This window comes from Hyperolius riggenbachi, chromosome 1 (assembly GCF_040937935.1).
Source record: "Hyperolius riggenbachi isolate aHypRig1 chromosome 1, aHypRig1.pri, whole genome shotgun sequence".
NCBI lineage: Eukaryota > Metazoa > Chordata > Amphibia > Anura > Hyperoliidae > Hyperolius > Hyperolius riggenbachi.
In genome coordinates this window covers 624,692,036-624,713,401 of record NC_090646.1, presented here as the reverse complement: position 1 = coordinate 624,713,401, position 21,366 = coordinate 624,692,036, and the positions used below count along the sequence as shown (strand labels likewise).

General features: G+C 46.7%; 1 protein-coding gene across 1 annotated transcript in view; it reads right to left on the bottom strand.

Annotated features, from left to right (window-relative positions):
* Window positions 1–21,366, bottom strand: part of LOC137529171 (complement receptor type 2-like) — a 313,982-nt gene that overhangs the window by 25,630 nt on the left and 266,986 nt on the right. The window contains exon 19 of the mRNA XM_068251204.1: window positions 10,931–11,119. Within this exon, the coding sequence (XP_068107305.1) occupies window positions 10,931–11,119 (189 nt within the window). The remainder of the gene's footprint in view (window positions 1–10,930; window positions 11,120–21,366) is intronic.

Sequence of the window (21,366 nt, the reverse complement as noted above, 5' to 3'; positions counted from 1 at the left end):
ACTCTTGCCCGGAGACAGCCGCCTCATGCAGAGGGGAGGCGGCTGCCTCTCCGTGTGTGGCACGCGTCTGGACGCGGAAAGAGCCGCCTGCCACCGGATCATGGCGGCGGCTCTTCCGCGTCCTCACAGTACCCCCCCCCCCCGAGGAGTGGACTCCGGACAGCTCCTTCCAGGTTTCCCTGGATGTAAAGCATGAAACTCCCTAACCAAGTCATCCGCATGCATACGGTTCCCAGGTACCCATTGCCTTTCCTCAATGCCGTACCCCTTCCAATGTACGAGATACTGTACCGAGTTTTGTACAGTACGTGAGTCTATGATCTTCTCCACCTCATACTCGGGTTGGGCATCGACTAAGACAGGAGGAGGAGGAGTGGGGCCCACCTGGACTGCGGGTTTGAGAAGTGATACATGGAAGGACCTCACTCCACGCATGCTGGTAGGAAGATCAATGGTATATGTGACATTGTTGATCTTCCTATTAACTGGGAATGGGCCCACGAACCTGGGACCAAGCTTGTCAGAGGGTTGTTTCAGGGTCAGGTGACGGGTTGACACCCAAACCAGATCTCCAGGTTGGAATTTCCACTCCAACGAGCGTCTCTTGTCAGCCTGACTTTTCTGACTCTGGAATGCTTTTACAAGATTATTCTTGATGATCCACCACATGTCCTTAAATGATCTTAGCCACGTCTCCAAGGCTGGGAACGGAGTGGCCGCAACTGGTAGTGGGGAGAATTTAGGCAGTTTACCAGTCACAATCTGAAATGGGCAGAAACCTGAGGACGAACTCTTCAAGTTATTGTGGGCAAATTCTGCATAAGGTAAATATTTAACCCAATCACTCTGTGCCTCAGCAACGTAGCATCTCAAAAATTGTTCTAACGACTGGTTGACCCTCTCCGTCTGGCCATTTGTCTGTGGGTGGTACCCCGAGGAAAACGACAATTTCATGCCCATTTGATGACAAAATGCCCTCCAAAATTTCGAAATAAACTGAACTCCCCGATCAGAAACTATGTCCTCTGGAATGCCATGCAGCCTAAAGATATGGATGATAAATAAATCGGCCAGTTCCTGGGCCGAGGGGAGTCCTTTCAGAGGCACGAAGTGGGCCATCTTGCTAAAACGGTCGACCACCACCCAAATAACTGACATGCCTTCAGATCTGGGAAGCTCTCCCACGAAATCCATGGACAAATGGGTCCATGGTTCACTCGGGGTGGGTAAAGGCTGCAAAGTGCCTACAGATGCCAGCCGGGAGGGCTTGCTTTTTGCGCACACCGCACATTCCCTGACAAACTCTTTACAGTCAGCGGCTAGCGAAGGCCACCATGCACATCTGGCCACGAGATCCTGCGTCCTAGATGCTCCCGGATGTCCCGCGTTCTTATGGGAGTGAACCATCTCCAAGATCTGGAGACGGAATGGTAGCGGAACAAATAATACCCCGTCTGGTTTCCCCTCTGGGATATCCTGCTGGAAAGGACTCAAAGTCTCTTTCCAGTCCTCCCAAGTCTCGGTGGCGGCTAACACCACATTTCGTGGGACAATGGTCTCAGGAACAGGGGGCTGTGCTGTCTCTGGCTCAAAACACCTAGAAAGTGCGTCTGCCTTGGTATTCTTACTCCCTGGCGTATACGTGATCAAAAATGTAAATCTCAAAAAAATAGTGACCATCGAGCCTGCCTTGGGCTCAACCTTTTAGCCCCCTCGATGTATTCTAGGTTTTTGTGGTCGGTATAAACTGTGATAGTGTGCTCAGCTCCCTCTAGCCAATGACGCCACTCCTCGAAGACCAACTTGATGGCTAGGAGTTCCCTGTTGCCTATGTCATAGTTTCTCTCTGCCGGAGAGAACCTTCGGGAAAAATAGGCACACGGGTGTAGTCTACCCTGGAGACCAGAACGCTGGGACAGCACAGCCCCCACCCCGATCTCGGAGGCGTCTACCTCAACAATAAACGGAACAGAGGTGTCAACGTGTCTAAGTATGGGTGCTGAACAGAACAACCCCTTTAATTTAGAAAAAGCCTGTACTGCCTCGGGAGGCCAATGAGTGGTGTCTGCCCCTTTTTTAGTAAGGCTAGTGAGAGGGGCGACTACTGTGGAGTACCCCTTTATAAACCTTCTATAATAATTCGCAAACCCCAAGAACCGTTGCAATGATTTTAACCCCACCGGCTGCGGCCACTCCAGGACCGCTGAGACCTTGGCAGGGTCCATAGACAAACCTGAGGTGGAGATTATATACCCCAGAAAGGCCACCGACGTGACCTCAAAAATACATTTTTCGAGTTTGGCGTATAAGAGATTCTGCCTCAGTTTGTCTAACACCATCCTGACATGGGTTCTGTGTTCCGAGAGGTTGTTAGAAAAAATGAGTATATCGTCTAAATAGACTAAGACGAATTTTCCCAACACCTCCCGAAAAACCTCATTGATGAGCTCCTGGAAGACGGCCGGGGCATTACACAACCCGAAGGGCATCACCCTATACTCGTAATGCCCGTCAGGGGTATTGAAAGCCGTCTTCCATTCATCGCCCTTTCTTATACGCACCAGGTTGTATGCCCCCCGTAAGTCCAGTTTTGAAAAAATGCTAGCCTCAGTGACCTGTGTGAACAAATCGTCTATAAGTGGTAACGGGTAGCGATTCTTCACAGTGATTTTATTAAGGCCTCGATAATCGATGCAAGGCCGTAATCCCCCATCTTTTTTCTTGACAAAAAAGAAGCCTGCCCCAGCGGGCGACCGGGACGGCCTAATGAAGCCCTTTGCCAAGTTCTCACGAATGTATTCCTGCATGGCAAGTTTCTCGGGGCCAGACAAGTTATATAAATGGCCTCGAGGAGGCACACAACCGGAACAAAGGTCAATGGGACAATCGAATGGACGATGCGGGGGCAACTTATCCGCGGCCTTGGGACAAAATACATCGGCATAGTCTGCGTATTGTTCTGGTACACCTTCCACCTGTATCTTAGTTAGGCCCAGCGTTAACCTTCCCAAACACTGCTGGAAACAGTGAGGTGACCATGCCGTCAACTGTCCTGTGGCCCAGTCTATTTGTGGGGAATGAAACTGCAACCAAGGCATGCCTAGGATGATAGTGGAGGTGGACATGTGTAAAACATAAAATTGTAACTGCTCCCCGTGCAAAACCCCTATAGTGAGTCTCACAACCGGAGTCTGTGACAGGGGACAATTCCGCTGCAAAGGGGAATCGTCAACTGCCGTGACCTGAATGGGGGGTCTCACGGGAGTGAGGGGTAGACCCAACTCTTGAGCAAATTCAAAGTTCATAAAGTTAGCCGCTGAGCCGGAGTCAATGAAGGCTTCAGTGGCAACAGATTTATCATCCCATGTGACCGTACATGGGAGAAGTAATTTTTTCTCTTTAAGGGGTGAGGTTTGTGTGCCTAGGGTGTCACCCCCCACTACTCCTAGGCAGACCCGTTTCCCGCCCTGTTGGGGCAGTTTCGCACCCTATGCCCTGCCTCTGCACAGTATAGGTACAGCTGTTCCATCATCCTCCGCCTTCGCTCCACCTGGGTCAGTTTTGATCGACCAATTTGCATCGGCTCTGGTGGAGGCAAGGCCGGAAAGGGTGAGACAGGCGGAGGTGCTGTTACCGAGGACGCAGCAACCGGTGCCGCGTACGAAGTCACCCTGACACGGTGACTTCCCCTAGCCTGCCTCTGATGGCGTAGCCTGCGATCTACACGAATGGCCGATGATATGGCCTCATCAACTGTCTTGGGCTCTGGTATAGTTAACATTAAATCAGAGACCTCCTCCGTTAACCCAGACAAAAAGTAATCCATTAGGGCGAAGTTATCAAATCTAGAGGTGACTGACCACCTACGGAACTCCGCCGCATAATCCTCGACCGAACCTCTGCCTTGCCGCAAAAGTTTGAGCTTCCGCTCCGAGGTCGCAGCAAGGTCAGGGTCGTCGTAGATTATGGCCATGGCCTTGAAGAACTCCTCTACCGAGGTCAGAGCGGTATCGGTAGGAGACAAGTTATATGCCCAGGACTGGGAGTCCCCAGTCAACAAAGTTTTAATAAAGATGACCCGTTGGGTCTCAGTCCCCGAGGATCGGGGTCTCAATTCAAAATAAGACAACACTCTACTCCTGAAATTCCGGAAGTCAGACTTGTGGCCGGAAAACTTATCAGGCACAGGCATACGTATGTCATCACTAGGAGGGGATCGTACTGAATCAACTGACGTCTGAAGGGTTTTCACAGAGCTTGATAAAGCATCGATTAAGGCTTTGTGCTGGCCCAGTGCTTGATGAATGTTATCCACCGAAGTGGCAAGCACAGTCAGAGGATCAGCGCGTGAATCCACCTGTTTAGTGGTCTGGCGTTCTGTAACGCTCGGTGAAGCACAGAGAGGTCTGATTACCGGTGAACTGCAGTATCACGGGAAATACAGACGTATATCAGATTATATGTGATCTGCAGTATCACCGATAATCCAATATACTAGCTAACCTCTGGTCACCTGAGTAGAGTGTTGTGATTGGTGCAACAGTAATACAGAGGACAAGCCTCAGTGCAGCAAGGAGAACCGCACAGATTCCTTCCACAGGTCTGAGCTCTCCAAGACGGGAGGAGTCAGACTGACAGTGGGAAGGAAAGTCCGAAAGTGACACTCAGGCGCAAGTGTCACTAACAGGACAAGGAACCGCCTCCAATCGTGAGGTCGGTTCTCGAGGTCGGGCAAGCCAAGTCGTAAACACACAGACAGATAAGATACAAGATCAGTGGACGAAAGGCAGAGTCAAAGTACAGGCAGGGTTCGGCAACGGGGTATCAGATATATCGGGGTACAAAATCAGGAGGCAGAGGCGGAGTCAAAGTATAGGCAAGGTTCAGCAACGGAGTGTCAGATATAACGAGGTACAAGGTCAGAGTTCAAAAGGATAGTCGAGGCAGGCAAAGGTCATAACAGATAATCACAATCAAACTAGTACTTTAAGCTATCAACAAATCTAGCTTAGTGTAGGATTACAGCTCCAGCTGGTCCCGGCACACTAACGGATCTGACTAACGGATCTGGGTGCTCCCACGTATGTGAACGCAACGCCAGACAAGGAACAAATGAACAGCCAGCAATATATATACCTATGTGCCTTTCGGCACCTCCCTAAGTGCTGGACCAATAGGGATAGGTGCTGGAGTCAGCTGACCAGCCTGGTCAGCTGACTCCCCTCAGGGAGTCATAAATTATGTCTTGAGTGCGTGCGCGAACTCCTGAGGGACTACATGTCCCAGCTACAGCTGCCCCGCTCTGCGGTGTCTCCGCAGCGGGGTTATGGGCAGCGACCGCCGCGTCCCACGCGGCGGTTTCTGCGTGCCCTGCCGACTCTTGCCCGGAGACAGCCGCCTCATGCAGAGGGGAGGCGGCTGCCTCTCCGTGTGTGGCACGCGTCTGGACGCGGAAAGAGCCGCCTGCCGCCGGATCATGGCGGCGGCTCTTCCGCGTCCTCACAGACACCTTATGAAGTGTAAGTGTTTGGTGCAACTGTAGGCAATCTCCAGTGGGGCGGGAGACACAGATAACTTCGGCCAGAGACCAGGCTGTGCAGGGACTATCTCCTTAAGAGAGGGGATAGATATAATCTGGCAGCCAGTGATTCCCTGGTAAACTGGGAATCAGACTGTACTGCAGCCAGAGGACTCCTATGGGATAAAGGTCACTCGCTGCACTGCAGGAAGGACTCTCTGAGGAGCAGGAGGTCCTTGCAGCTAACTGACACTTGGTGGAATAGTGTCACGGGTAGTACAGACAGACTGAACACTCGAGGGATGAGTGACAGCCAGAAAGGACGGGCAGGCCAGGTCGGCAACACACGAGCAGATAAGGTACAAAGACAGAAGGCTGATTCGGTAACTGGGTACAGGCAAGGTTGGCAACTGGTAGGCAGATAGGCAGAGGTACCGAATCAGAAAGCAAGAGAGAGGTCGACAGAGCAAACGGTCATAACAGATATGAAGCACAATCCTAGTCTGGGGTGTGAGGTCCTTGGTCTCGACACCCGGGAACTAGTCTAAAGAATAACACAGTATCCTATGCTTGGGTGTGAGTTCCTTGGTCTCAACACCCTGGAACTGGTCTAAAGTATAACACAGCAATGACACAGTAATCCTAAGCTTGGGTGTGAGGTCCTTGGTCTCAACACCCCGGAACTGGTCTAAAGTATAACACAGCAATGACACAGTAATCCTAAGCTTGGGTGTGAGGTCCTTGGTCTCAACACCCTGGAACTGGTCTAAAGTATAACACAATAAATAACAAGAGCGTAATCTGGCTAATTGTGAATTCCCAGGTCCACCTGGTTCTAACACACTGTAGGATCTGACTGAGGTCTGAGTGCTCACACGTAAGTATTCGCAACGGCAGACAACTAGCAACTGACAAGCAAGATCTATATATACTACAGTGCTCCTCAGCGCCGCCCCCAGCCACTCAGGAGTTCCGCTGGGATTAGCTGATCGTCCTGATCAGCCGATACCTCTCCTGCTGGCATAAAGGTCCTGTCCTCTAGTGTGCGCGCGCGCAGCCCTCCATCCGCGTGCACCAGAAGGCCCAGGCAAACCAGACACATGCTGCTGTGCGGAAACCGCCGGTCTGAACGCGGAGACAGCCGCCCCGATGCCGGACCGCGCGGCGGCATCTCCGCCATTCATCACAACTTGACAATGGTAAGACGGAAGGAATATGGTAGTCTGGGCCTCTCTGATGTCAAAATTATACTATAGGGTGGTTGCCCTGGGCAATCTCTTAGATTGGGCCTTTAGCATGGAGATAAAAGGATGGGTGGTCATGGAAAACATTTTGGCCAGAAGGGTGCTAGCTAAAGTGCAATGGGTCCCAACTACATTGAGGGGATATTCAGAGATGTGCCCACCATGCGTTACCAACGCCTTACGAGTAGGTGACTTGCTTAACAAAAAGTATGAGTGTTTTCCCTTGATATACTTCATGTCCCTTCTGGACAGATACACGTTGTTTCACCTGGGTTAGAGCAGGGTTGTTTTTTTTTGGCTCATGGAAGGGAGAAAGGGATCTGCCTGGGACACTTGTGGACTGGGAGTAGACATAAGACTTTAAGGGAAATGAGGAATGATTACCCCCAGTTTCCATATGACTTCTGGAGGTTAAGGCAGGTCAAGAATTCAGGTGTGAAAACTACAGCTGGATGATAGGGCAGAGGTGTTGGAGTAGCTGGCCTTGTTCCTCAAGGATAGCAAAAGAGATCATGCGATATCCTTTTTATATAAGCTTCTACTAGACCATGACCATACCAATACTTTAAGTTACATTAGTTCTTGAAAACGAGAACTGGAGATGACCTTTACCCCACAACAAAGAGATTCTATGATTAGGTATGCCCACTCTTCCTCCATAAGCACTCAGGTGCAAGAAAAAAAATTGAAAATACTTACCAGGTGGTACAGAACCCGAGTTAAGTTGGCTGCGATATACAATACAAGAGATAACTGTTGCTGGAGGGGCTTTGGTGGTAGAGGCCCTCTCATACACTTGCTTTGGTCATGCCCCGAGTTACTGGGCTTCTGGTCTGATGTTATCACAGGATTAGCAGAAATGACTCTCAGCACAAAGTATAGAGGATTCCCCTGACAATATATTTTTACACATGACTAAATCGAAAGCCTTTAAGCCATTGGTCCTCAAACTACGAATGCGCCCCCCTGAGGCTTTTCACTGGCCCCAAAACACCTAATGTATAACTTAAAGATGTGGCCCACTGCACTTTTAAATATCAGCGGCCTGCATATAGAATAGCCATGCTGGCACCACCCATCCACATACTGTAGAAGCCAGCGAGCAGTAATTTGCTGGCATCAAATTCTGCATCAGGTGAAATTGCAGTCCAACTGGAGGTCAGGTTGTCACCTGGGTATGCTTCACTGTCTGGTGCACAAAGAATTTCTTTGGGCGCCGCATGACTGAATGGCTGCTGCTGGGAGTTCTCCTCTGGGTATAATTTGGGGGAATCGATACCTAGATTCAATGTAATGTTTTTCAACATCATTTTATGTATGTTCCGTCCCCCCCAGCAGTCTGAAGTAGGTTGATCCGGCCCTTGACCAAAAAAGTTTGGGGACACCTGCTTTAAACGTACAATTGATCCGCACTTGCTGAATGCAGAAAACAGCATCATATCCTTACAGTGGAGATCATGTAAGGCACCCACTGTAGAACAATGTATCCGTAGGGTACAGAGGAACTGTGTTGACTAGTAAGGACAAATATGACATATTTCATATCACAAATATCCGTAGGGCACAGAGGAAACTGTGTTGACTAGTAAAGACAAATATGACATATTTCATATCACAAATATATGGCATTGTGAATCGACTATAAGTCTTCCACTAAATATGAAAGTTACCTGGGCTCAACCCTTTGAAATACTGCTATATGTTAAAGGGGAACTTCAGCCTAAACAAACATACTGTCATTAAGTTACATTAGTTATGTTAATTACAATAGATAGGTAATATAATCTCTTACCCACCCTGTTTTAAAAAAACAGGCAAATGTTTGTGATTCATGGGGGCTGCCATCTTTGTCATGGGGGCAGCCATCTTTTTGGTTGAAAGGAGATGACAAGGAGCATAAGACACAGTTCCAACTGTCCTTTGTCCTGATAACCCCTCCCAGCTGCATGCGCTAGGCTTCAAATGTCAAATTCAAAATGTAAAAAAAAAAAATTGCACTAAAACAGGAGAACGAGAACAACAACATCAGAAATCCCATCATGCTTTGCACAGCATAAGGGGAAAACTGCCCGGGCAGTTTTCTTCTGTGCAGCTAAAAATGAGGCTTGTATAAGAGAAGCAAAGTTCTGATGCTGTGAAACTGTTAAAGAAACACCAGGCCTTTTCAGTGCTGCTGAGTCGATTTTTAGTCTGGAGGTTCACTTTAAGTTATAACAACCTGCAAGGATTACCAATTTATTTACTTTTGTTTATGGAGTTGTGTTAGATACCGATTCTATTGGTTCACTTTATGGTTGAGCATACACCTGAAAGGTATTCATGTCACACTTGATTCTTTCAACAGTATGTGTGGATGAAGAAGTCTGTTTATCATTCATGGCATTCATATTATTATTATTTAGAATTTATATATCATCACCGACATCTTCCGCAGCACTGTACAGAGTATATATTGTCTTCTTTCTTAACTGTTTCTCAGGGGGCTCACAATCACAATCACTTTGGTTTTTAAATGACAACAGCGATGTTGCTCTTTTAGCTCCGTTGGTTATTGCGAATTGGTCTCGATTTTCATGTATAGTCAATAAAGTTTTTTCTATTTTTGCATACACCAGTGTGTCCTTAGGAGCCTTTTGATTTATATTTTTGTGGTCACAATACGGTTCAGGACTCTAACCCAATGGGGAAAGGTGATGCATAGCAATACCACTTATGTTCCTATTTTTTCCCAATCCCAGTTCCCCGTTTAACATGGGCTCACAATCTAATCCCTATCATATTCATATGTCCATGTATGTATTGTGTAGTGCATGTATCAGTCTAGGGCAGAATTTTAGGGGGAAGCCAATAAACTCATCTGTATGTTTTTTGGGATGTGGGAGGAAACCGGAGTGACCTGAGGAAACCGACGCAGACAAAGAGGGAATATACAAACTCCATGCAGAGGTTGTCCTTTCTGGGATTCAAACCGGGAATCCAGCGCTGAAATGCGAGAGTGCTAACCACTATATGAACCACTATATTCATATTGATGTATCCGTGTATTTTACTGGCTGCAATATGTGGTGTTTTCAACATTGACCTTTGCTTTTCAATAAATTAGGAAAAAAAATAAATGATTAACTGGCAGAGGAATAATTTATCAGATTCAAAATCTGAAGAACCCACTTTAAATGAATACTGCAAGGGGGGGTAGGGGGAGAAAAAGAGTTGAACTTACCTGGGGCTTCTAACACAGACGTCCTGTGCCCACCCAGCCACTTACCGATGCTGCGGTCCCTGCTGTTGGCTCACATCCAAAATTTGCGACTTTAAAGTCACAAACCCACTGCGCCTGTGCGGCCAAGTCCTCACAGCTGCCGTCATCACCGGGAGCGTACTGCACAGGCACGGTCGGTTTGAGACTTTACAGTCGCAGATTTCCGGAAGTGAGCCGGAAGCGGGGAGTGGAGCATCGGTGAGTGGCTGCGCGGGCACAGAATATCTGCGGGGAACCATTAGAAACCCCGGGTAAGTTCAACTCTTTTTCCCCCGACCCCCCCTTACAGCATTCCCTTAAAGTTCCAGCTCATCCCGCACAAATTCCATGTCTGGCTGAATCAATACTTGCATATTTATCTCAATATACAGGCAACATGGTGGCGTAGTGGTTAGCTCTTTCGCCTTGCAGAGCTGGGTCCCTGGTTTGAAACACAGCCAGGGTACTATCTGCACGTTTGTATGTTCACCCCGTGTCCACGTGGTTTTCCTCCGGGCACTCTAGTTTCCTCCCACATCCCAGAACATACAGGTAAGTTAATTGGCTTCCCCATAAATTGGCCCTAGACTATAATACATACATAAACTAAATAATTAAAGATTATCCCAAGAGAACCGCACCACACATGGTTAACAAAAATGACATAGCTTTATTATATATAAATCAGGTTCCAATAATTAAAATCAATTAAAACATAAGCCCAGGATCTACACCAATCTCTGTACTGACATAATACATGTACAATAATGATTGCGCTTCCTCATAGACATAGGACTATGGTAAGGATTAGATTGTGAGTCCCTCTGAAGTTAAGTGAAAAGACAATATACTCTGTTCAGCGCTGCGGAAGATTTCAGCGCTGTATAAATACTTAATAATAATATTTGCTCACAGTCTCATAAAACTTACTCAGCTCACAGATGGTAAACTTGGGGCGCCACTTCAGATCATCTCCACAAGTCAGTTTTCCGTTGTTGTTTAGTTCATAACCTGATTTACATTTTACTCTCACCTTACTTCCAATGCTATATGATCCATCAGGTTTCTTCCCCTCGCTTATTTTTCCATTTAATATATGAGGAATTGAACAGTATAATTCTATTAAAAAAGAAAGTAACAAAATTTCATTTTATAAATTAAAAATCACTAACAACTCATTATTGTGATTAATGCTATGCTTAATTCATGATAAGATTTGTCATAACTCCCAACTGCCCCTCTTTGGGAGCCCTGACCCTCTGTCCCTCTTTCTCCCTCATTTGTCCCTCTTTCAGGACTGATGGACAGTTTTATGTACCAGTAAATATGTGTATTTTTATACTGAAAAAATGGCCTTAATTGACTCTAAACATTGTTCCCATCCTTGAGGCTACTTACACACCAGGACGTTGCGTTTAGAGGACGTTATAGGGCACATAACGTGCCCCTAACGCAACGCCTGGTGGTGTTGGAGCAGGACGCTACCAAGAGCCGCATTACAAGCAGCTCTTGGTGCACCTCCTCTGTCGGAGGCACTGTGGAGACCACGTGAGCGGAGCTCTCCGCATCACGTGGTCCCGCCAGCCAATCAACGGCCGCTCCAAAGAGTAAACACTGCAAGTGCAGTGAATGCCAAGTAGCCATGTGCATGGCTACGTAGAGGCCTCTCCCCGCCTCCTCTCCGCCCCTAAAATAAAAAAAAACCCTACTGAGCATGTGCAAACCGTCTAACGCGGCTCAGCCGCGTGTAAAGTACTGCATGCAGTACGTTATGTAGACGTGCTGCGTTACAATGTAACGCAACGTGGGCACTGTAAACAGCCCATTGATTTTTCATTGCTGTGCGTTGGGGTGCGTTACAGGCTGCTCTAACGTGCGCCTGTAACGTCCCACTGTGAAAGCAGTCTTAAAGTGACCCTGAGCAGTAACTAAATTAAAAGATTTCACTTACCTGGAGTTTCCTCCAGCCCACCGTAGACCGCGAGGTCCCCCGGTGTCCTCCTGGCTCCTCTCTGTGTCCCGTCGGCAGCTCCCATTACTGGTGACACCTAAGCTGGGTGTCAGGCCGATTCTTCCTGGATTATGACGCTCGTCGTCATCAGCCGGCCGATGTGTCAGGTCTGTGCATGCGCGGTTTTCTAACTCTAATGTCATGCCGGCTGCCGTGATAACGCGTAGCGGCAGGCGTGATGACGACGAGCGTCAGAATCCAGGAAAAGCCGCTGGTAATGGGAGCCACCGGCGGGACAGGGAGAGGAGCCAGGAGGACGCCAGGGGATCTTGCGGCCTATGGTGGGCTGGAGGGAGCCCCAGGTAAGTGAAATCTTTTAATTTAGGTTACTGCTTAGGGTCCCTTTAAATTGAACTACTTCTTATTTTCAAATGTTAATATGAAGAAAATGAACCAGGACAGAGAGGACTAGTGTGGTTTGAATTATAAAACAACATATTTTTCTTATGAAATCTTAATAAAAAGCCGGACTAGGTATGTGTCAGGGTTAGGATTAGGGGTGTGATAGGGGTGGGCTTAAAGTGGATCCGAGGTGAACTTCTACTCATTGCATAGTTGTGTTCCTTTCCTATTGTTTATAGGGCATTCCTTAAGCCAAATACTTTTTTGTTTTTGTTTTAATACACTAATTCCCTATAAACTAAATAAACCATGCCCACAGGTTTTCAGAGAGCCTTGGCAGTAGCAAGGGCTCATGGGAGCTCAGTCTGGGCAGGAGGAGTAGGAGGTGTTACTAGCAATTGATTTCAGAGGCAGAGGGGAGGGTGTAGGAGGGGGGGATTAGGTTTTTTTCACAAAAAAAGTGTTCAAGATACAGATAAGCCTGCCTCTGTGTAATGTTTACAAACAACATGGCTGCTGTCATTGTATCACAGGAAGAAATAATCATTTTCTATTAAAGCTGTTTGCAGCTAGATTTGCTGTGTAAACTATCTAAACTTTAGATAAGATATATAGACAGGTTACTTGTTATAGTTAGTTTTTCATCTCGGATCCGCTTTAAGTGTCCCTCTTTCTGATTTCAAACAGTTGGGAGGTATGGATTTGTTGTTCAGTTGCTATTCGGACGTGTGTCCAACTCATCTGTGTTGATGGTATTACTAGCCAGAGATTTCAGAGGCAGAGGGAAGGAGGGAGGAGGGGGATTAGGTTTTTTCACAGGCTGAGTGCTAAAGATACAGATAAGCCTGCCTCTGTGTAATGTTTACAAACATGGCTGCTGTCATTGTATCACAGGAAGAAATAATCATATTCTATTGAAGCGGTTTGCAGCTAGATTTGCTGTGTAAACTATCTAAACTTTAGATAAGATGTATAGACAAGTTACTTGTTGTAGTGATGAGGTTGGATGTTCTAGTGAGTTTTTCATTATCCGCTTTAAAGAGAATCTGAAGCTCAAATAAAACTAAAAAACTGATACTCACCTAAGGAGTGGGATGGATCTGGGTCCTATAGACCCTTCCCATTCTCCTCCCGGCCTCCGCGTTCCGTCGCAGGCTTCTCAGTTTCAATCTCTTGCTGCAGGAGACTTTGGCAGTCTTCGGAAGCACTCTCTGGCTCCCGAAGAAGGGTGGCTCTGTACTGCACATGCGTGGTTGGGCACAAGAGAGAGGGCGGTCATGCATGCACAGCACGGAGTGGCCGTCTTCGAAAGCCTAAGTGCTTCTGAAGACTGCTGAAGCCCAGCAGAAGCAGAAGAGAGCAGTCCACTACCAAACTGCTACCGGGGAGAATGCGGGGGATTGCGGAGACCGGGAGGAAAACAGGACCCAGAGCCTTCCTTCTTCTGTTTCTGTTCCTTCTTCGTATCTGTTTTTTCTATTTTTAATGTCACTTCAGACTCCCTTTAATAATTTACACCTCTGAATTAAAAACATCCAACAATACAGGTAAATACATACATAAATAGTGCAAAGCTTAAAGGACATCCGAGATGAAAATAAACTGAAGAGATAAACAATAGTATCTAGCCTCCTTTTCTTGAAAATGACTTTTTTTATATATCCCACAGTTTTATTTTATATTTGAATCTAGTTTTTATGTTTTTATTGTTGTCTCTGCTCAATGACACCTTCATTGAAGTATGCCAGAGCTCAAATCTATGAACTATTGGCCCTTTTTATATCTTTCCAGTCACAGAAGTAAATTACTGGCAGGAAAGTATTTTATGGCTGTAATTACTTATCAGTGAGGGTTGTGCTATATTCTGACCCGGTCCCAACCCGGACAGAAACTGTTAATTACATACCTGATTTTTAACTTTTTCAGGCATAGAAAGAAAAAAAGAAACACAGCATAGTCGTTTGTGTGCTTGGCACTGTACATACATATGTCCATCTCATTATGTCACAAGTCACCTCGGTTGTCTTTTAATAATATCCAGCAATGTGGCATGCAGAGCTAGAACCAATGCAGCAAAGGTAAAATACAGTAGAGTGACGGCCCTGGCCATGCAACACTTCAGTGAGGATTGGAAACACTAGAAAAGGTGACAAAACTACAGCAAAGTATGCAGCAGCTGGCTTAGGAGGAAGCACATGTAAGGCATGTCTGGATTAACCTTCTAACAACCGCACCACGCCAATTGGCGTGAACGTGGCGGCAGCCCCAGGACCGCCTTACGCCAATTGCCGTCAAGTCCTGGGGTGGGGATTTGCAGGCGATCGCGCACGCCGATGCACGCGTATCTCCGCTTGGAGATCACCGCTAGGAGACTGTTAGAAGGTGAAAGCATCACCTATTTACACTGTACAGCACTGCGATCTACGACAGCGATGTACTGGGGACACTGGGAGACACAGGAGCGATTAGCTGTCATAGGCTGGGGATAAACAAAAATAGCTAATTTTATTTAAATAAAACATTAATATTTATAAAAAAAATAAACATTCCAGGAACGATCAGAGCCCTCCAACATAAAGCTCTGGTCTTGGGCAGAAAATGGGAGGGGGGGGGGGAATCATTTGTGTGCTAGGTTGTACGGCCCTGCAGCGAGGCCTTAAAGCTGCAGTGGCCTAAATTGTAAAAAATAGCCTGGTCACTAGGGGGTGTAAGCTTACGGTCCTCAAGAGGTTAATTATGAGAAATTTTACTCTTGTTTGAAGAAATTCATTTTCAGGACATGCTTAAAGGAAACCTAAAATGATTTAAAAATTAAAACAAAAAAGAAAATAAAAAGGGTTTCTGCCAGCCCCCTGCAGCCATACAGTGCCTGTGCCCTCCTGGAATGATCCTCTGGGTCCCCCGCTGTGGCTAAGTTTTGTTACGGCCAACTTGCAAGTCGCTGGCTACTGCGCCTGGGCTCCCCTGACCGCTTACTGCGCCTGCTCAGGATGCTCCCGGCGATGGGCTAAAGATGGGCCAAAGATGTTGGCCATCAACTCGCTGAGTCATCGGAACTGAAAGTGGGTCGCTGCAGGGGACCAGAGGATTAGGATGTCACGGTGCAGGCACAGGGTGGCTGCAGGGGGCCTGTAGAAGCCACAGGTAAGTTAAACTGGCTTTTTTTCAATTACTTAAGGTTCCCTATTAACATTTCTGGTACTTACCCTTCTCACACACTACAAATTCCCCTTGTCACTGCAAATTAGATCCACCACAGGTCAGTTTCTCCTTCCTACGGCATTGCATTAAGAGTGTCCTCACCCATAACATTGCATTAGCAAGAGCTTTTCTACTGGCACTTAACCACTTAAGCCTATCTGGACGAATATGTTCATCCAGATAGGCTGTGCACCTTCCAGTGTGTTAGCCCCCCGATCACTGAATGGGAATATACTTTCCATTCACAGATGTAATTCCCCCGCAGAAAAAACGATGGTCTCTCATCAGAGTCTGCGGTATTTCTGCAAAAAAAGTTCCCCGTCTTCATTCTAGTTCTTGGAAGCGTCATTGTACGCTTCCAGGACTTTTTTGACTGTGGCCAAATAGTAAACTACACCCACATACATTTTTTTAATAAATAAATACATTAAATTACATTTCAAAATTAGCTGTTTACTTCCCCACACCAAAAATTACCCAAATAAAAATTTTAATTAAAAAAATTACAATTAAATAAAAAAAATTAAATAAATAGTTACCTAAGGGTCTGAACTTTTTAAAAAATGCATGTCAAAGGAGTATATTAATATACTTTTTTAAATTATGGGCTTGTAAATAGTGATGGACGCAAATTGAAAAAATGCACCTTTATTTCCAAATAAAATATCGGCGCCATACATTGTGATAGGGACATAATTTAAATGGTGTTATAAGCGGGACAAATAGGCAAATAAAATACATGGGTTTTAATTACAGTAACATGTATTCATTTCAAACTATGATGGGCAGAATCTGAGAAATAATGATTTTTTTTCCATTACTTTCTTAATATTCCTGTTAAAATGGATTTAGAATAAAGTAATTCTTAGCAAAATGTACCACCCAAATAAAGCCTAATTGGTGGCGGAAAAAAACAAGATATAGATCAATTCATTGTGATGAGTAGTGATAAAGTTATTGGCAAATGAATGGGAGGTGAAAGTTGCTCAGATGCAAAAAATAAACAACCCTGTGGGCTTAAGTGGTTAAAAAGCTCTTGCAGAGTGAACCTGTCAGAGTGGAAATTCACATTAAAGAGAACCCGAGGCAGTGCAGGGGGGGGGGGGGGGGGGAGCAGATAGGACACAGAGGCATGTTTACTGGATCATGACATACCTCTGTGTACCTACACCGCCGTTATCTGCCCCCACCGATGTACTATAGGCCCCCCAAATTAGCAACATTATTTGTCGCTATCTCAGAGGGTAAAGGGAGGAGAGGGATTCCCTGCTAAAAACGCCCACTAGGGTTGTTCCTACAGGCTTTCCCCAGCTGCCATTGGGCAACTCTCTCTCTCTCAGGCCATGCCCCCTGCCGCTCCCCCTCCTCCCTGCACACTGTAAGAGAAAATCAGTTTCTCCTTCCAGCGTCGTGAACCACTTGCCACGAAAGTGAAAGTGGGCCAGTGCGACCTACAGGAGCGACGGATAGTGGCGTGGATGGATTAGAGATGTCGCGAACCTCCGATTTTCGGTTCTTCGCAGAAGGTTCAGTTCGCGGAAAAATTCGCGAACCGCAATAGACTTCAATGGGGAGGCGAACTTTGAAAAATAGAAAAAATTATGCTGGCCACAAAAGTGATGGAAAAGATGTTTCAAGGGGTCTAACACCTGGAGGGGGGCATGGCGGAGTGGGATACATGCCAAAAGTCTCGGTGAAAAATCTGGATGTGACGCAAAGCAGCGTTTTAAGGGCAGAAATCACATTGAATGCTAAATTGCAGGCCTAACGTGCTTTCAAACATCTTGCATGTGTATACATCAAACAGGGAGTGTAATTAGAGTACTGCTTCACACTGACACACTAAACTCACTGTGTAACGCACCGCAAACAGCTGTTTGTGTAGTGACGGCCATGCTGGACTACTGCGCAACATGGCGTGATTGCTCTTCCTCACTCAGTGATGTCAGGTAATGTGTGACTTCCTTCTCAACTTTCCATGGCATTGTTAAAAAGCTTACATTTTGTTTTTAATTTACATTTTCTACTTGCTGTGTACTTGTTCAGTACCGCTACAATGAGAATCCTGTGGAGGCGGGCAAGTCTGCCATTGTGACCCCGGGTAATGGCCGGGGAATGAGAGGTTTGAATCCGGTGTGGAGCCTGAGCAACGGCTACCACTACACATCCAAGGAGGGCAGCGGGCAGGCATGCACGCCCGCCCGCCCCGAGGTAGTGACCAAAAATAACAATAAAGGAGGAGGACTTTCGAGGCCCTGCTGTGTATTTGAAATGAATGTACTTTAAATACTTTAACGAGAACCAGTTATGGCGGGCAAAGATGACACCACATTCCTTTCACGAGAATCATATGGAGGCGGGCAAGTCTGTCATTTGTGACCCCGGGTAATGGCCGGGGAATGAGGGATGGAATCCGGTGTGGAGCCTGAGAAACGGCTACCACTACACATCCAAGGAGGGCAGCAGGTAGGCATGCACGCCCGCCCCGAGGTAGTGACCAAAAATAACAATACAGGAGGCGGACTTTCGAGGCCCTGCTGTGTATTTGAAATGAATTAACTTTAAATCCTTTAACGGGAATCCGTTATGGAGGGCAAGTCTGCCATTGTCACCGCGGGGAATGAAGGTTGGATTGCGGCCCGAAGTGGGAGCCTGCTGAGACCCATGCTGTAGCTGCCCTGACCGTGCTTTGCAGACCAGGCATCTGTGGTCAGATGGACCCTTGAGCCAGCGGAAGACAAACCAAGTCAAAAGCATTTGCCAAGAAGGTTTTACGGAGGGCAAGTTTTTTCAGAATCAGAATCAGAATCTTTTATTTCGCCAAGCACGACTGGGTCGTGCCCGGAATTGGGCTTGGCACGTACAGGGTACTGATACACAATATAGTTACAGATACAGGACAGGACATGCAGTAGGAACATAACATTTTTTGCCCTTTTTTTAATTTTTTTGAAAATGATAGATGTTTGTATTTTTAAATTGTTTGAAAGTTTAGATGGTTGTATTTTTAAATTGTTTGAAAGTTTAGATGGTTGTATTTTTAAATTGTTTGAAAGTTTAGATGGTTGTATTTTTAAATTGTTTAAAAGTGTATCCATTCTTCCTCCCCCCAGCCACGAACAATACCATGGGAACGTGGAGCAGCAGAAGCCCCCTGTGACGGCTGCCACGGTTGTTCTCCGCTGCTTGTCTTTTGAGGGGTGCTTCTTTTCCTCAGGTGTTCTTGCCATAGCTGTTTGTGCCTTCTCTCCAGGTGCCTTCGTAAAGCACTTGTCCCTACGTGACAGTTGGCCTTTCCACGGCTCAATTTTTGCTGGCAGAGACAACAGATGGCTTTGCTCCGATCTGAGACACACACGTGAAAAAAATTCCAAACCGCTGAGCCCCCCTGGCGTGATGGCGCTACGGTGGCATCAGCAGCAGCTGACGTTGAAGGGCATGTGTGCTCCCTGGCCATAGCTGGCGATACATGGCACCGGACACTGCCCCCAGCTGTTTCTGAGGACGAGCTCCCTCTGCTTCTATCATGGAGTCGTCTCCTCCTACTCCTCTCTGACTCCTCCTCTGAACTGTCCCCCTGGTCATCTCCTCTACCGGGAACATATGTGGTATCCGTATTATCGTCATCATAATCCTCCTGGCCAGCTGCGCTTTCCTCAGACACCTCCTCAAGTGCACCAACTTCAGGTGGTCCACCATCATCCCCATCCACACACGTTACGTCCATACTATCGCCACCTAACTCAGACGTATGAGGTGGTGTACCTGCGCCTTCTTGTTGTTGTTGCAGTAGTGGCTGGGAATCAGTGATTTCACCACCACCACCAAATAACTCCTGCGAAGTGTCAAATGCAGCGGATGTGGTGCTTGTTGTTGCGCTGGTGGCTGCGGGAGATGAGGTGTTCTGTGTTAAATACTCAATCACCTCCTCACGATTTTGGGAAGTGATGGCACGTGCCTTCTTCTGAGCACTGTATTTTGGGGCAGGTCCGCATGAAATCACAACAACACCACCTCGCACAGCCACAGACCTGCCGGTGCCTGGTGGCCTTCCTCTGGGTCTGCCTCTACCTCTTCCTCTACCTGGTTTGTCCATTTTGTCCATCTCGGGGGTATGCTAGCTATATGCAGTGAGGTGGGTTCTCACTCAACACAACAGGTAGTTAGATGCAGTGAGGTGGCCAGGTGGGTTCACACTCAACACAACAGGTAATTAGATGCAGTGAGCTGGGTTCACTCAACAGTAAAGGTACTTAAGATGCAGTGAGGTGGGTTCTCACTCAACACAACAGGTAGTTAGATGCAGCGAGGTGGCCAGGTGGGTTCACACTCAACACAACAGGTAATTAGATGCAGTGAGCTGGGTTCACTCAACACAAGGCTAGGTATATGCAGTGATGAGGTGGGTTAAGTAAACACAACAGGTACTGGCAGGGCCGGTTTAAGCAACAATGGGGCCCCAGGGCAAAATAAACCTGGGGGGCCCCCCCAACATATACCCCGGAACAAAAATCGGCATTAAGAGACCTTTTTTGCAGCTGGTATAGTCAGGGTGTGAAGCCCCAATCGGTCGGAGCTCCACATTCTGGCTATTCCAGCCTGCATGGGGGAGAAGGGGTTAAAAAGTTTCAGGAGGGGGGACCCCACAATTTTTTTTTCAAATTCCCACACTCTAAACATATAAAAAAAAATAAATTGGGAAAATAGGAAAACATGCCAGGGATCTTCATACAGCCATATTGCGGCTGTATAGCGATCCCTGGCCAAAGCGCTGCGGCTGCGTATAGACCCCCTGGAAACCCCGTCAGGAAATTTATTGCGCTTTCGTTTGATGCATGTAAAATTACACTACCGTTAGGTTTGCTACTAAAAGTGACATTTACCGCATTTAAAAGTATACTTTTTTTCCTTCGAAACTTTAAAATCGATTTTCTCAAAAACTATAAGGTCTTTTTGAAAAATTGTTTTTTCCTCTTATTCCTAATGATCTCCTTAACATACCCTACGAATTTAGGGTTTCTAGCATTTAAGGTGGATTTGCTATTAACCATTAAAGTCGGCAGGTTTTTAAATGTGTTTTTTTTCCTTTGAAACTTTAAAATCGATTTTCTCAAAAACTATAAGGCCGATTTTGAAAATTTTTTTTTCCTCTTGTAGCCACTGGGGGCCCCTACAAGCTCTGGGGCCCTGGGGCAGCTGCCTCCTTTGCCTTAATGGTAGCGCCGGCCCTGGGTACTGGGTAGTTAGATGCAGTGAGCTGGGTTCACTCAACAGTAAAGGTACTTAAGATGCAGTGAGGTGGGTTCTCACTCAACACAACAGGTAGTTAGATGCAGTGAGGTGGCCAGGTGGGTTCACACTCAACACAACAGGTAGTTAGATGCAGTGAGCTGGGTTCACTCAACAGTAAAGGTACTTAAGATGCAGTGAGGTGGGTTCTCACTCAACACAACAGGTAGTTAGATGCAGTGAGGTGGCCAGGTGCGTTCACACTCAACACAACAGGTAGTTAGATGCAGTGAGCTGGGTTCACTCAACACAAGCCTAGGTATATGCAGTGATGAGGTGGGTTAAGTAAACACAACAGGTACTGGGTAGTTAGATGCAGTGAGCTGGGTTCACTGAACAGTAAAGGTACTTAAGATGCAGTGAGGTGGGTTCTCACTCAACACAACAGGTAGTTAGATGCAGTGAGGTGGCCAGGTGGGTTCACACCCAACACAACAGGTAGTTAGATGCAGTGAGCTGGGTTCACTCAACAGTAAAGGTACTTAAGATGCAGTGAGGTAGGTTCTCACTCAACACAACAGGT